Raw genomic sequence first — 12,573 nt, forward strand, 5'->3', positions numbered from 1 at the left:
AAGGCAGGAAGTAGGTCTCCTCCCTCTCAGTTGTCAGAGAGCCCCTCACTGCCAATTCCTGCCACAACTCCCTGCCTCTCTCTGTGTCCATCTACACTCATCAGTTCTGATTATTTATTAAGCACCTACCGCATGCTTGACCCTAAGCTGAGCCCTCTTCTCCCCACTTCCGTGACCACTCCCCCCATTTCTCCATCATACTGCCCATGATGAGTCAGGGACCCAAATGACCCCCAGCTGCAACGTCTCCTGTCCCACAAAGACCCCGAGACTCTCACCTGCTCCCCAACTGAAGTGTGGACTCCTGCAGGGAAGCCGTCCACATCTGGCCGCAGGGCGCAGGCCTCCAGGACTCTGTCCAGCCAGGCTGGCTCCAGCTCCCGCCCGAAGCACACATTCTCCACCACAGAGGTGTTCTGCACCCAGGCCTCCTGGGGCATGTAGGCCACTGAACCCTAAAACACACTGACTTTGGTCACAGGAGGACGATGGGGACAGAGGTGGGACAGGCTTTGAGGAGAACTGGGAGCCTCAGTGGTCGCTGCGTGGTGGACAGAACGAATCAAAGTGAGCTTGGCTGGGATGGGGAGGGGTGGGAAGGCAGTGAGGAAGGGGGACTTTCAGGATGGTGGGGACATCCTGGCAGACAGGCGGGGGGTGGCCTCACCTTGATGCTTATGAACCCCTCCACCTTTGACAGCTCCCCAAGGAGGGCGGACAGCAGGGAGGACTTCCCTGCCCCCACTGGACCAACAACAGCCAGGAGACAGCCCTGGGGCACAGTGAGGTTTATTCTGGCAACGCAACAGAGGAGACATGACCTTGGTTAGGGTCTAGCCTGCATCTGTGGGGAAGGCTGAGCCCCAGATGGAGCTGGGCTTTCCTGCTCTGGGAGTCTCTAAGAGCACCTGTGGGGCTATTCTTTTCCCAGTCCTTGTCTGGCTATTTGAGCAACCATGCAGTGCACATCTGTGCATGTGTGCATGCATACATACACACACAAAGTGTGCACACACGCATGCACACTTGTACACTCATACAAGCATGCTAGCGTGCACAGAAACACAATGTAGTCACACGTTCACACACAAAGCACATGCGCATACCCAAGCGATCCATGCTCACACACATACATGTGTGCACACGCACACCATGCACACACATGCATGCACGTCCACCCACGTGCACACAGAGTTGCCAGTACCCTGTGGGTTTTACCAGCCTGGCCTGCTGCCTTTGCTCCTGCAATAAATAGGCTCTTTCCTCCCCTCCCTGCCCCTGCTCTTGGTCCTGCCCCACTCCTGTCCATGCCCCACAGCTCATCCTCCACCCCGTTAAAACCCAAGTCAGCAGTGGCTCATGCCTGTATCCCAGCACTTTGGAAGGCCAAGGAGGGCCTATCACTTGAGGTTGGGAATTTGAGACCAGCCTGACCAATACGGAGAAATCCCGTATCTACTAAAAACACAAAAATTAGATGGCCATGGCGGTGTGTGCCTGTAGTCCCATCTACTTAGGAGGCTGAGAAGGAGAATCGTTTGAATCTGGGAGGCGGAGGTTGCAGTGAGACGAGATCGTGCCACTTCACTCCAGCCTGGTGACAGAGTGAGACTCCGTCTCAAAAAACAAACAAAAAACCCAAGTTGGATCATGACACTTCCCAAACCCGCCAACACTCCCGTTTCGCTCAGGGTCAAAGCTGAAGTCCTGACAGTCGTGAGCGACGTCCCGCCTCCCTCTGCTCTGTGCCTCAGCTGCTCGGCCTTGGCCACGCTGACCTCCTTGCTGTTTCTTAAACACAATAGGTCAGTGGTTCTCAACTGGGGGTGACTGAGTTTTCTATGAGTCATGTGGCAAGCTCTCGACATCTTTTTGGATGTCACGCTGGTAGGGGATGCTGCTGTCATCTAGTGGGTAGAGACTGGGGGTCTGCTAAATATCCCACAATGCACAGGACAGCCCCCAACAAAGAAGTATCAGCCCAAAATATCAACTGTGCTAAGGCTGGGAAACCCAGGTTCAGGCACACTCCTGCCCCAGGACCTTTACACATGCCATTCCCACTGCCTAGAAGGCTCTTCTCCCAGGCCAGACGCGGTGGCTCATGCCTGTAATCCCAGTCCTTTGGAGCTGAGGCAGGTGGAGCACTTGAGGTCAGGAGATGGAGACCAGCATGGCCAACGTGGTGAAACCCCATCTCTACTAAAAATACAAAAGTTAGCCAGGCCTGTAATGTCAGCTACTAGGGAGGCTGAGGCACGAGAATCACTTGAACTCAGGAGCTGGAGGCTGCAGTAAGCTGAGATCATGCCATTGCACCCCAGCCTGTGCAACAGAGCAGGACTGTTTCAAAAAAAAAAAGAAAGAAAGAAAGAAGAAAAGAAAGCAAGCTCTTCTTCCAGACACTTGCACAGCTGTCTCCTTCCTTATGATCTCAGCTTGAATGCTAGGCCTTCCCTCACTAGGCATGCCATTGTGCTCTGTCCCTATGCCCTGGCTTCCTGTTTGGGCCTCACCTCTATCAGCACATCACCCCAAGAGGGCAGAGCCCTTGTCTATTTCCTTCACCCGATGCCTAGTACCTAGAACCGAGCACGGCCTGTAGCAAGTACTCCGATGAGGAAGTGAGTGAATGACAACCAATGCGAATACTGCCCAGGGCATGTTCTTTCCCTTTTTAGAGAGTTTTAGGGCTGGCTGAGATTTTTGGCCACAAAGACCAAGCCATAGAGTTGGGAGCTGTAGGTGATGATGGCCTCGGACTGATATATGAGGCACAGAAGTGAGCACAGCTGATGAGGCTGAACCTTGGGGCTCCTCTCGGCCACCCCCCGCTTTGCAATGTCTTGGCCAGCCTGGGAGCAAAGGGGTGGCTCCCCATGATGGGAGAGGCTCAGAAGGCCTGGTCCCCACCTGCAGGAGATGCAGGAGCGTCCTGGGAACTTCCCCGGCAGAACCCCAGCACAGCCTAACCCACTCTCCTGTCCCAGGATGGAAACCTGCACCAGCTCTCAGGTGGGAGGCAGCAGGAGCCCCACGCAGTTTCTCCCTAAAAACATGAGGCTGGTTACCACGAGCGTCGTTCTGTACCTGTGGAGGCAGGGAGAGCTCTCCTGGGACCAGGTGAAAGTAGCACTGTGTATAGTGATGCAATCCTTCCTGGCAGCTGCAGGGCACAAGAGACCAGTTACAGGAGACCCCTGACCTGGCCAGCCTCTGCATCAAAGAGGCGCCCAGGCACTGCCCCCGAGGGCAGAAGCTGCAGCGGGAAATCTCTCCCACTTCACAGACTGCCCTGCTACTCACTGGCTTGTGTGTGACCCTGCAGGGGTCTTGCTCTCTCATGTCCCATGGCTAATAACCCAGGGGGTGGCAAACCATGGCCCAGAGACCAAATCCTGCCGGCTGCCTGTTCTTATCAATAAAGTTTTATTGAAACACGGCCAAATCCATTCATTTCTATATTTCATGTTTTGAGCAATTGTGACAGAGGCTGTGTGGCCCACGAGCCTAAAATATCTACAATCTGGTCATCTATAAAAAAGTTAACAGAATTCTGATATAAATTGTCATCTAATCCCAGCCTTCCCAGAGAGTGGAGGAGGTGTTATTAATTTCACTGTGGCTGGGAGCAGTGTCTCAAGCCTGTAATCCCAGTGCTTTGGGAAGCAGAGGTGAGTTGATCACTTTAAGTTAGGAGTTTCAGACCACCCTGGCCAATACGGCAAAACACTGTCTCTACCAAAAAGTATGAAAATTAGCCTGGCGTGGTGGCAGGTACCTGTAATCACAGCTACTCAGGAGGCTAAGGCAGGAGAATTGCTTGAACCCTTGCAGTGAGCCAAGATTGCACAACTATACTATACCATAGATAACAGAGAGAGGCTCCATCTCAAACAGTAATAATAATTATCATAACATATATACATTTATGTTATATAATTAATTATATTATATAATGTATAATTATAATAATCTATAATTATAACCATTATAATAAACAGTAATTATTATTTCACTGTGACAAGTGTAATTACATCAGTGGTTCTTGATCCTTAACACACAGAATCGCCTAAAAGATTTTCTAAAAATCAAAGCTCTCACGGCTCAGCCAAGATCAATTAAATCCATCCTCACAATTAGCTGCTGTAATAACTGACATGCCCATTTTGCAGATGGGAACATGGAGGCTGAGAGAGATGATCAACTTGTCAGGATTGCCCAGCTAGTCAGTGCTGGGGCTGGGATTTGGACCAGGGCAGTCCGATATCACAGGTAAGGCATTTACCCACTATGTGGGTGTTTCTCAGGTACACGGTTTGCCCAGGTTCTTCAGTACAACAAGGGGGAGGGTATCTTGGCCCGTGGGGTGATGAAATGATGGGGTGGAGGGGGAGGCCCAGGTAATCTGAGCTTGGTGAGTCTTATTATGCAATGGTGCTTGCAATGATGCTATTTTCTTTTGTGGGTGTTTTGTTTTGTTTTGTTTTGTTTTTTGAGGCAGAGTCTCGCTATCATCTAGGCTGGAGTGCAGTGGTGTGATCTCAGCTCAGTGCAATCTCTGCCTCCTGGGTTCAAGTGATTCTCCTGCCTCAGCCTCCTGAGTAGCTGAGATTATGGGTACCACCACAACCGGCTAATTTTTGTATTTTAGTAGAGACAGGGTTTGTCATGTTAGTCAGGCTGGTCTTGGACTCCTGACGTCGTGATCTGCCTGCCTTGGCCTCCCAAAGTGCTGGGATTACAGGCATGAATCACCGTACCCAGCTTGCAATGATATTATTTTCTAGCTTGACCAAAATGTTGCCATGCTTATCATCTTGGTCTTTCTGCATGAGGACAAGGACCTGGCATGTGGCAGCAGGAGTCCCCAAGCCCCAGGCCACAGACTGGGACCAGTCTGCAGCCTCAGGAACTGGGCCATCCAGCAGGAGGTGAGCAGAAAGCAGGCGAGCAGAGTGTCACCTGTGTTTACAGCCACTTCCCATCACCTGCATCACCACCTTAGCTCCACCTCCTGCCAGATGAGCAGCGGCATTAGATTCTCACAGGAGCACAAACCCTACTGTGAACCGTGCAAGTGAGGAATCTGGGCTGCATGCTCTTTATGAGAATCTAATGCCTGATGATCTGTCACTCTCTCCCATCACCCCCAGATGGGACTGTCTAGTTGCAGGAAAACAAGCTCAGGGCTCCCACTGATTCTACATTGTGGTGAGTTGTATCATTACTTCATTACATATCACAACATAGTAATAATAAAGTGTACAATAAATGTAATGTGTTTGAATTGTCCCCAAACTGTGCGCCCCACCCCGGTCCATAGAAAAACTGTCTTCCACAAAACTAGTCCCTGGTGCCAAAAAGCTTGGGGCCCACTGTGTTAGTGTGTTCTCTGCTGCACACACAGGACAGCACAAAGTTGGTGCTCAGTGAGTGGTCGCTGAATGGCTAGCACAAAGAACAGCAGCACAGTGCCTGTTTCCAAGTGACATGCAGATGGCGTGATCTGCACATGCCAGTCCACTACCTGCAGCCCCCATCTCCCCCAGGTGCTGATGCTGGCTCGCCATTATGGGCCCAGACAGCCCCCATGCCCCCCATCCCTCCCACATCCCTCCTGCCAGACTCAGCACTCACAGCTTCCAGAGGGACACACGTCCACTGCACCAGGGTCAACTTCTTCCAGGCAGAGGAAGGAGACCAGACGGTCAAAGGACACCCGGGCCTAGGGAAACAGAAGCCCCAGGTCACCCAGCCAGAAGACCAAAGAACTTGGGTTTGGGGTGTCAGTGTCTCAAGATGTGTGGCAAAAGCTTCCTGTCTACCAAGTTCTGTGTATGTGCAAGGCGTGAGGACAAAGCTTTCTAGTTCATGGGAAACGATGCACCCTGAGTGGTGACCTTGATGGTGGTGATCTGCCACCTCTGCACTCGTATCAGTCAGTGACATGGGAACAAACCAGCTGCCATTCCACGGAAAAGATCTGAGAAGAGGATGGTGGCTTTTCCAATGAGGTTATCAAGCCATTATATAATTTCAAATGTTGTCCACCTGGGGGCATCCTGTCCCAGTCACAAACCCATCTTGGGGAAGGAAGATACCGGTCCTTAAAGTAAGAGATTAAGCCAGGTGCAGTGGCTCATGCCTATAATCCCAGCACTCTGGGAAGCCAAGTGCAGGAGGATCACTTGAGGCCAGGAGTTGACGATGCAGAGAGTTGAGATCACACCACTGCACTCCAGCCTGGGTGACAGAGTGAGACCCTGTCTTAATACATACATAAATAAGTAAGTAAGTAAATATGGCTGGGCACAGCGGCTTATGTCAGAAATTCCAGCACATTGGGATGCCACGGTGGGCAGATCACCTGAAATCAGCAGTTCAAGACCAGCCTGGTCAACATAGTGAAACCTCATCTCTATGAACAATATGAAAAAAATTAGCTGGGCATGGTTGTATGTGCCTGTAGTCCCACCTAGGTGCGAGGCTGAAGCAGGAGAATCACTTGAACCCAGGAGGTGGAGGTTGCAGTGAGCCGAGATTGCACCATTGTATTCCATCCTGGGTGACAGAGTGACACTCTGTCTCAAAAAAAAATAATATAAATAAAAATTAAAAAATAGAAACAGATGGCTCAGGTATGCCACCGTTTCTTGTTTTCACGATGCTGAAAGGACCAAAGATAGCAAAGGAAGAGAAACAAAATTGCTTTGTGTAAAAAAGGGAACTGACATAATTGCTTGTATGTAGAATCGCTGGACAGACGGATGAGCCTGCATGTTCTGAGGGTGTCTGTGGAGAGGTCTGCACATTATACGGAACAATTTCAAATGTCCATCTGGGGGTGCCCTCTCCCAGTCACAAACCCATCTTTGGCGAAGAAAGAAACCAGTCATTAAAATACAGACTAGGCTAGGTGCGGCGGCTCATGCCTGTAATCCCAGCACTCTGGGAAGCCAAGTGCCCTCTTGGTTCTCAGCGATGGTACCTGTGACCAAGTGTTGATTGTGTTGGTGACACCTGCTGTCATAGCAGACAGCCCCTATGGTTCTAGATACTCACGGAAATGGTTGTCGGATTCCATGGTGGTACAGACAAAGGTTGGCCCCTTGCAGATGTCTGCTGTACTCTCTGCCCACCTCTGTTCTTACCCCTGCTGGCCTCTTTTCCAGCTCCACACCATCTGTCTCCCTCCCACTCTGTCTTTCCCCTCCTCGGCAAATGGCAGGCCTAGGGTAGCTGAAGCCAGTGTAGCCCACGCGGTCCCCCAGGATGGCTCCAGCCCTGACCCCCACCTCACCTGGACGAGGGAGTGGATGGAGAAGGGCAGGAAAGCCTGGGCCTTGTTGAGGATGTTGAGAACCGTGAGAGTCACAAAGGCTTTCTCTGCATCCATGGCATTCTCGGCCACCAGAGTGTGGACAGCAAACACCACCAGTGCAACCTGAGGTGGGAGGGGAAACACGTGGGGCGACAGTGAGACACGCAAGCATGGACTGGGCAGGCCAGGCAAGCTATGGTGCCTGCAGGGTCCATGTGACCCACCTGCCATGTCCGCAGGAGCCTCCCTCAATAGATCCCACTCCCAATCCTACTAATACGCATCCACTCCTCAGCCACAAGCTAAGCAAGGCTCTCTCCAAAGACACAGCATGTTGTTAAAGGCGATGAGGGTGCAGCCCTGGCTCTAGGCATCACTAGAGGCTAGGGGAGAGCCTAATGGCTCTCGGCTGCAGGCGCTGGGGGGACAGCAGAGTTTCTGATCTTGGTAGCATTGCTGTTTTAGGCGTGGTGGAACTCGTGACCCGAGAGTCCCTTGGAAGATGACTCTAAAGCTGCAGGCAGAAGCAGCACGTGAGGGCGCTAGGAGTTGGTGCCATTTGTGGTCCCCCTGCCCTTTTTTTTTTTTGGAAACAAAACCTTTCTCTGTTGCCCAGGCTGGAGTGAAGTGATATGATCTTGGCTCACTGCCATCTCCACCACCCAGGTTCAAGGGATTCTCCTGCCTCAGCCTCCTGAGTAGCTGGGATTACAGCCGCTCTCTACCATGCCTGGCTAATCTTTGTGTTTTTGGTATACACAGGGTTTTGCCATGTTGGGCAGGCCGGTCTTGAACTCCTGACCTCAGGTGGTCCACCCACCTCAGCCTCCCAAAGTGCTGGGATGACAGGCTTGAGCTACTTTGCCCAGCCTATGTATCAAATTTGTTAAAGCTGTGCTTTAGGAAGGCTGTTTTGACAGCAATCTGAAATAAATGACAGAATGAATGGCAGGACAAGGATCCCGTCAGTAACAGGGTGGCTGTGGACATCTGCTGGCCGGCAGCAGGGAAGCCCCTCAGACGCCGGATTCTACCTCGGCAGTCGCCCTGCACCTCCACCCTCCTTCTCATGTCAGTAGAAGCCTGGAACTCTCCGAACAGCAGACCTCAGGAGCCGCTGCCACCTTCACCACCTTCACCAGAATGACCACATTAATTCACTCAAGCAGAAGACAGCAGGAACCCCGAGAGAACAGGATCCTGAATGAGTGGGTTTTGATGGACAGAGTGGTAGGATCTGGGAGGCTCCACATACCTCACCCTGCCCCCACCACCACACTCCTTCCCCAGTCCCGCTCCACATAGAGATTAGAGTGACGTCACCAGAAACGTAGACACTTGGAAGGACACCAGCGACACGGAGAAGAGGAGGCCGGAGGTCCGCAAGGCGCCCAGCTCCCAGCCCCGGATGCCCAGGACTCTGTCCAGAAAGGCTCCCTCCCAGCCATGGAACTTGATGGTCCTCGAGTTCCTGAGGATGGAGCTTGTGAGCCGAGCCCGCAAGTCCTTCTGCCTCATTTGCTCTTCCTGGGATTGGAGAGGAGAGAGAGATGAAGACGGGGCCGGTCCAGAATTCTCCCTGCACCCTGACAGCCACCCTGCAGGAAATCCCACTGATTTCGACAAGTACGTCCCAAAGCTTTCTGCCTCTCAGCATCTCTGACCCTCAGTCCTGGTCCATCCACCATCATCCTGTGCCTGGACTCCTGTAGGAACTGACCCAGGACCATCACCCCAGGGAAGCAGACTCTCTCTAATGCCCAGAGAACAGATGGAGCCCCTGAGCCCTCCTGGGTATGGCCCTGTCAGGAAGGCTAAATGGAGTGGGTGATATCTGAGCTACATCTTTTTTCTCCATTTACATTTTGTGAAGTTGGGGGGTCTCACTATGTTGCCCAGTCTGGTATGGAGCTCCTGAGCTCAAGTGAACATCTGCCCTCAGTCTCCTAAAGTGCCAGGATGACGGCCTGAGCTATATCTTTCTGTTTGTTTTTTCTTGTTTTTTAAGACAGTCTCACTCTTGTTGCCCAGGTTGGAGTACAGTGGTGCAATCTTGGTTCACTGCAACCTCCACTTCCCAGGTTCAAACGAATCTCCTGCCTCAGCCTCCCGAGTAACTGGGATTACAGGTGCCCACCACCACGCCCAGCTAATTTATTTTTTGAATTTTTAGTAGAGATGGGGTTTTACTGTGTTACACAGGCTTGTCTTGATCTCCTGACCTTGTGATCTGCCCACCTCAGCCTCCCAAAGTGCTGGGATCACAGGCGTGAGCCACTCCGCCCGGCCCCTGAGCTACATGTTAAATGACCAGGAGGTTCGTGCTGGGCAGGCAGAGGATGGGGGGATGGAGCTGGGAAGAGGGAGGGGAGGCTTTAAGACAGGGGGCAGCAAAAACCCAGGCACAGGGAGCAGCAGGACTTGGAGGGCACTCAGTGTGGCCACAGGAATGCGTGGACAGGGTCACCTGGCACTTTAGGGTCACGCAGGAGTTTGGGGTCCCCTGTGCTTCACTGGGTAGGGGGGCATCACCAGAGGGCAGCTGCCTGGGGAAGGGTTTTTTTTTGGGTTTTTTTTTGTTGTTTTGAGATGGAGTCTTGCTCTGTCACCAAGGCTGGAGTACAGTGGCACGATCTTAGCTCACTGCAACCTCCTCCTCCCAGGTTCAAAGGATTGTCGTGCCTCAGCCTCCCAAGTAGCTGGGATTGTAGGCACCTGCTACCACACCTGGCTAATCTTTGTCTTTTTTAGTAGAGACAGGGTTTTGCCATGTTGGCCAGGCTGGTTTCAAAACTCCTCACCTCAGGCGACCTGCCCAGCTTGGCCTCCCAAAGCGCTGGGATTACAGGTCCGAGCCACCAGGCCCACCGAGAAGATTTTCAAGGAGGCCTCGCAGGAAGCTAGAGAAACAGCCCAGATGACAGACACGGGGACAGCTGGGCCTAGAGGGGAAGTCAGTTCCCTCCCTCCTTCACTTCCACCTCTTTCCTTTCTGCCTCCCTCCCCCCTCTCTTCCTTCCCTCCCTCATTCCTTCTCTTCCTCCCTCAACTCTTTCCTTCCCTCCAGCTGTCCTGCCCTTTCCTATCTTTCCTCCCCTCCCTTCTTTCTCCCCCCTTCCCTTCTTCCCCTCCTCTCTCCCTCCCTTCTCCCCTCCCTTTCTTCCATCGTTCTCAAACACTGACCCAGCACCTTCTGCACCCCCAGCACTAACTAGACACTGAGTCTGCCACAGGGAGTGGCCCGTGCTGCTGTGGAGCTTCCAGTCTAAGGAGAGCGAGGCCATCGGCCCCTGCCAGGAGCCTCCTGCAGGGCCCTTTAGGAAGTGCGAAGTGCTGGGGAAAAGCAAAAACCAACCCAGGACAGGCCAAGGAAGGGAGCTGCTGGGAGGAGAGGGATGGGCGGTTGTGTCCTTGCTGGACGGTGGTGAGGGAGGCGGCCCTGGAGGGGACAAGGGTCTTCTGGATTGAGGGTGACCCAGGCAGAGGGAACAGCTAAAGCAGGTGCCTGGAGAGATGTGTGAACATCAGGCAGAGGTCAGGATGGTGAAGGGGGGTAGGTGGGAAAGGGGGGAGACGGGTGGAAGGTGAGGCTGGAGGCAATGAGGCAGCTCAGGGTGGGCCTGGTGGGCCACTGTGGGGCCTTTGGCTCAGACTGAGGAAAACTGGGCCGCTGTGGGTCTCAGCAGAGGAGGGCGCAATGTATTCTGCTTACACAGGTCTCCTGTGGCTGGGAGTGGAGAGAGGTGGGGGCAGAAGTAGAGAGTGAGCCAGGGCCTTGCTGCAGGGATCCAGGTTAGAGAAAGGGTGGGGTGGGGGCTTGGAGGACCTGCAACAGGAAGGGTGACATTCTGGATGCACTCTGAAGGTGACGCCAAGCAAATCTGCTGGCCGATGGGGTGCAAGAGAAAAAGGCATTGAAGTGACCCAGGGCCCGGGGCCTGAACACTGGAGGGAGGAGCCGCCATCCATTGCGATGGGGGAGGAGCGGGGGCAGGTCTGCACAATGGGCAACTCACAGAGACTAAAACAAGGCAGAGCCACGGGCTCCCACTCAGCTCTCCCCTCCCCATCGCCCACACAGGACCTATGGCTTCCTCCCTTCTTCCTGCCCGGTCCACCCCTTTCCCAAAAGCCAAACCTGATGGTGGTTCCTCTTCTTGGTGATGAAGAAATTCAGAGGGAGGAGGCTCAGGAAGACAGCGATGGCCATGAGGGCAGACGGGCCCAGGAGCTGGGAAGAGGGGACAGGATGTCAGGAGATCCCGAGGAGCCCAGCTGCCAGAGGCATGTGAGCCACAGCAGCTCCATCTTGAATAGGAGCTGGGTAAAAGGAGGCTGAGAGCTCCCGGGCTGCGTTCCCTGGTGGTGAAGACATTCTAAGTCACGGGATGAGACAGGAGGGCAGCACAGGATACAGGTCACAGAGACCTTGCCAGTAAAACAGGCTGCAGTAAAGAAGCCAGTCCAACCCACCAAAACCAAGATGGCCACCAGAGTGGAGGTTGTAGGGAGAGGTTACAGTGAGCCACAATTGTGCCACTGCACTCCGGCCTGGGCACCAGAGTGAGATTCCATGTCAAAAACGAAACAAAATGAAAAACTCACTTCGCTTTACAGACTTATCCTGAATTCTTTCTTGCATGGGATCCAAGAACCCACCCTTGGGGTCTGGATCGGGTCCCCTTTCCTGTAACACAAATGCAGATCCTGAAGGGGGTCAGACTTGGGTCCTAAGATGGGGAGTCAGGGAATGTGATAAGGGCAGCCACCAGGTCCCAGGGATCTGGGCTCATGGGGGTCTGCTGGGTCAGGAGGCGCCTGCCGCAAATGGGGTCCTTCAGTGTCAGGGAGGGGAATGGCCCACTTACACGATGGGGATAGCGTCATATTCAAGACAGAATATGTACACACATGAGTAGCACTGTGGGGTGTTCCTGGCCACAACAGTGAAGTTGAGACCTCTGGAATCAGGACCGGGTTCAAATCCTAACTCTGACGCTTGTGAGTGTGACCTTGGGACAAGTCGCCTCCCTAACGTGCAGTTCCCTTGTCTGCAAAATGGGAACAGATTTGTCCTAATTTTGCATGTTTGCTTATTACATTTCATCATTTTCCTAATCTTCATTTTACCCTCATGAGGGCTGTCAGACTTAGCAAATCGTCATACAGATGCCGAGTTTCCTTTGAAGACAAAGAGTAAGGTTTTCGTATAAATCTCGTGCATTATTTGGGACATACACTGAAAGTCT

The 12,573-nt window shown here is 52.9% G+C and overlaps 1 protein-coding gene across 8 annotated transcripts in view; it reads right to left on the minus strand.

The window, feature by feature from the left end:
• ABCC6 (ATP binding cassette subfamily C member 6) overlaps window positions 1–12,573 on the minus strand; it is a 115,546-nt gene that overhangs the window by 74,043 nt on the left and 28,930 nt on the right. For all 8 annotated transcript variants that reach the window (XM_039478381.2, XM_074381609.1, XM_074381610.1 and 5 more), the window contains 7 exons: window positions 11,463–11,555; window positions 8,648–8,851; window positions 7,304–7,447; window positions 5,641–5,728; window positions 3,091–3,166; window positions 668–794; window positions 279–455 (listed from right to left, as the gene is read on the minus strand). In XM_039478381.2, coding sequence (XP_039334315.2) covers window positions 279–455; window positions 668–794; window positions 3,091–3,166; window positions 5,641–5,728; window positions 7,304–7,447; window positions 8,648–8,851; window positions 11,463–11,555 — 909 coding nt within the window. The remainder of the gene's footprint in view (window positions 1–278; window positions 456–667; window positions 795–3,090; window positions 3,167–5,640; window positions 5,729–7,303; window positions 7,448–8,647; window positions 8,852–11,462; window positions 11,556–12,573) is intronic.

The sequence above is a fragment of the Saimiri boliviensis genome, chromosome 12 (assembly GCF_048565385.1).
Source record: "Saimiri boliviensis isolate mSaiBol1 chromosome 12, mSaiBol1.pri, whole genome shotgun sequence".
Classification (NCBI taxonomy): domain Eukaryota; kingdom Metazoa; phylum Chordata; class Mammalia; order Primates; family Cebidae; genus Saimiri; species Saimiri boliviensis.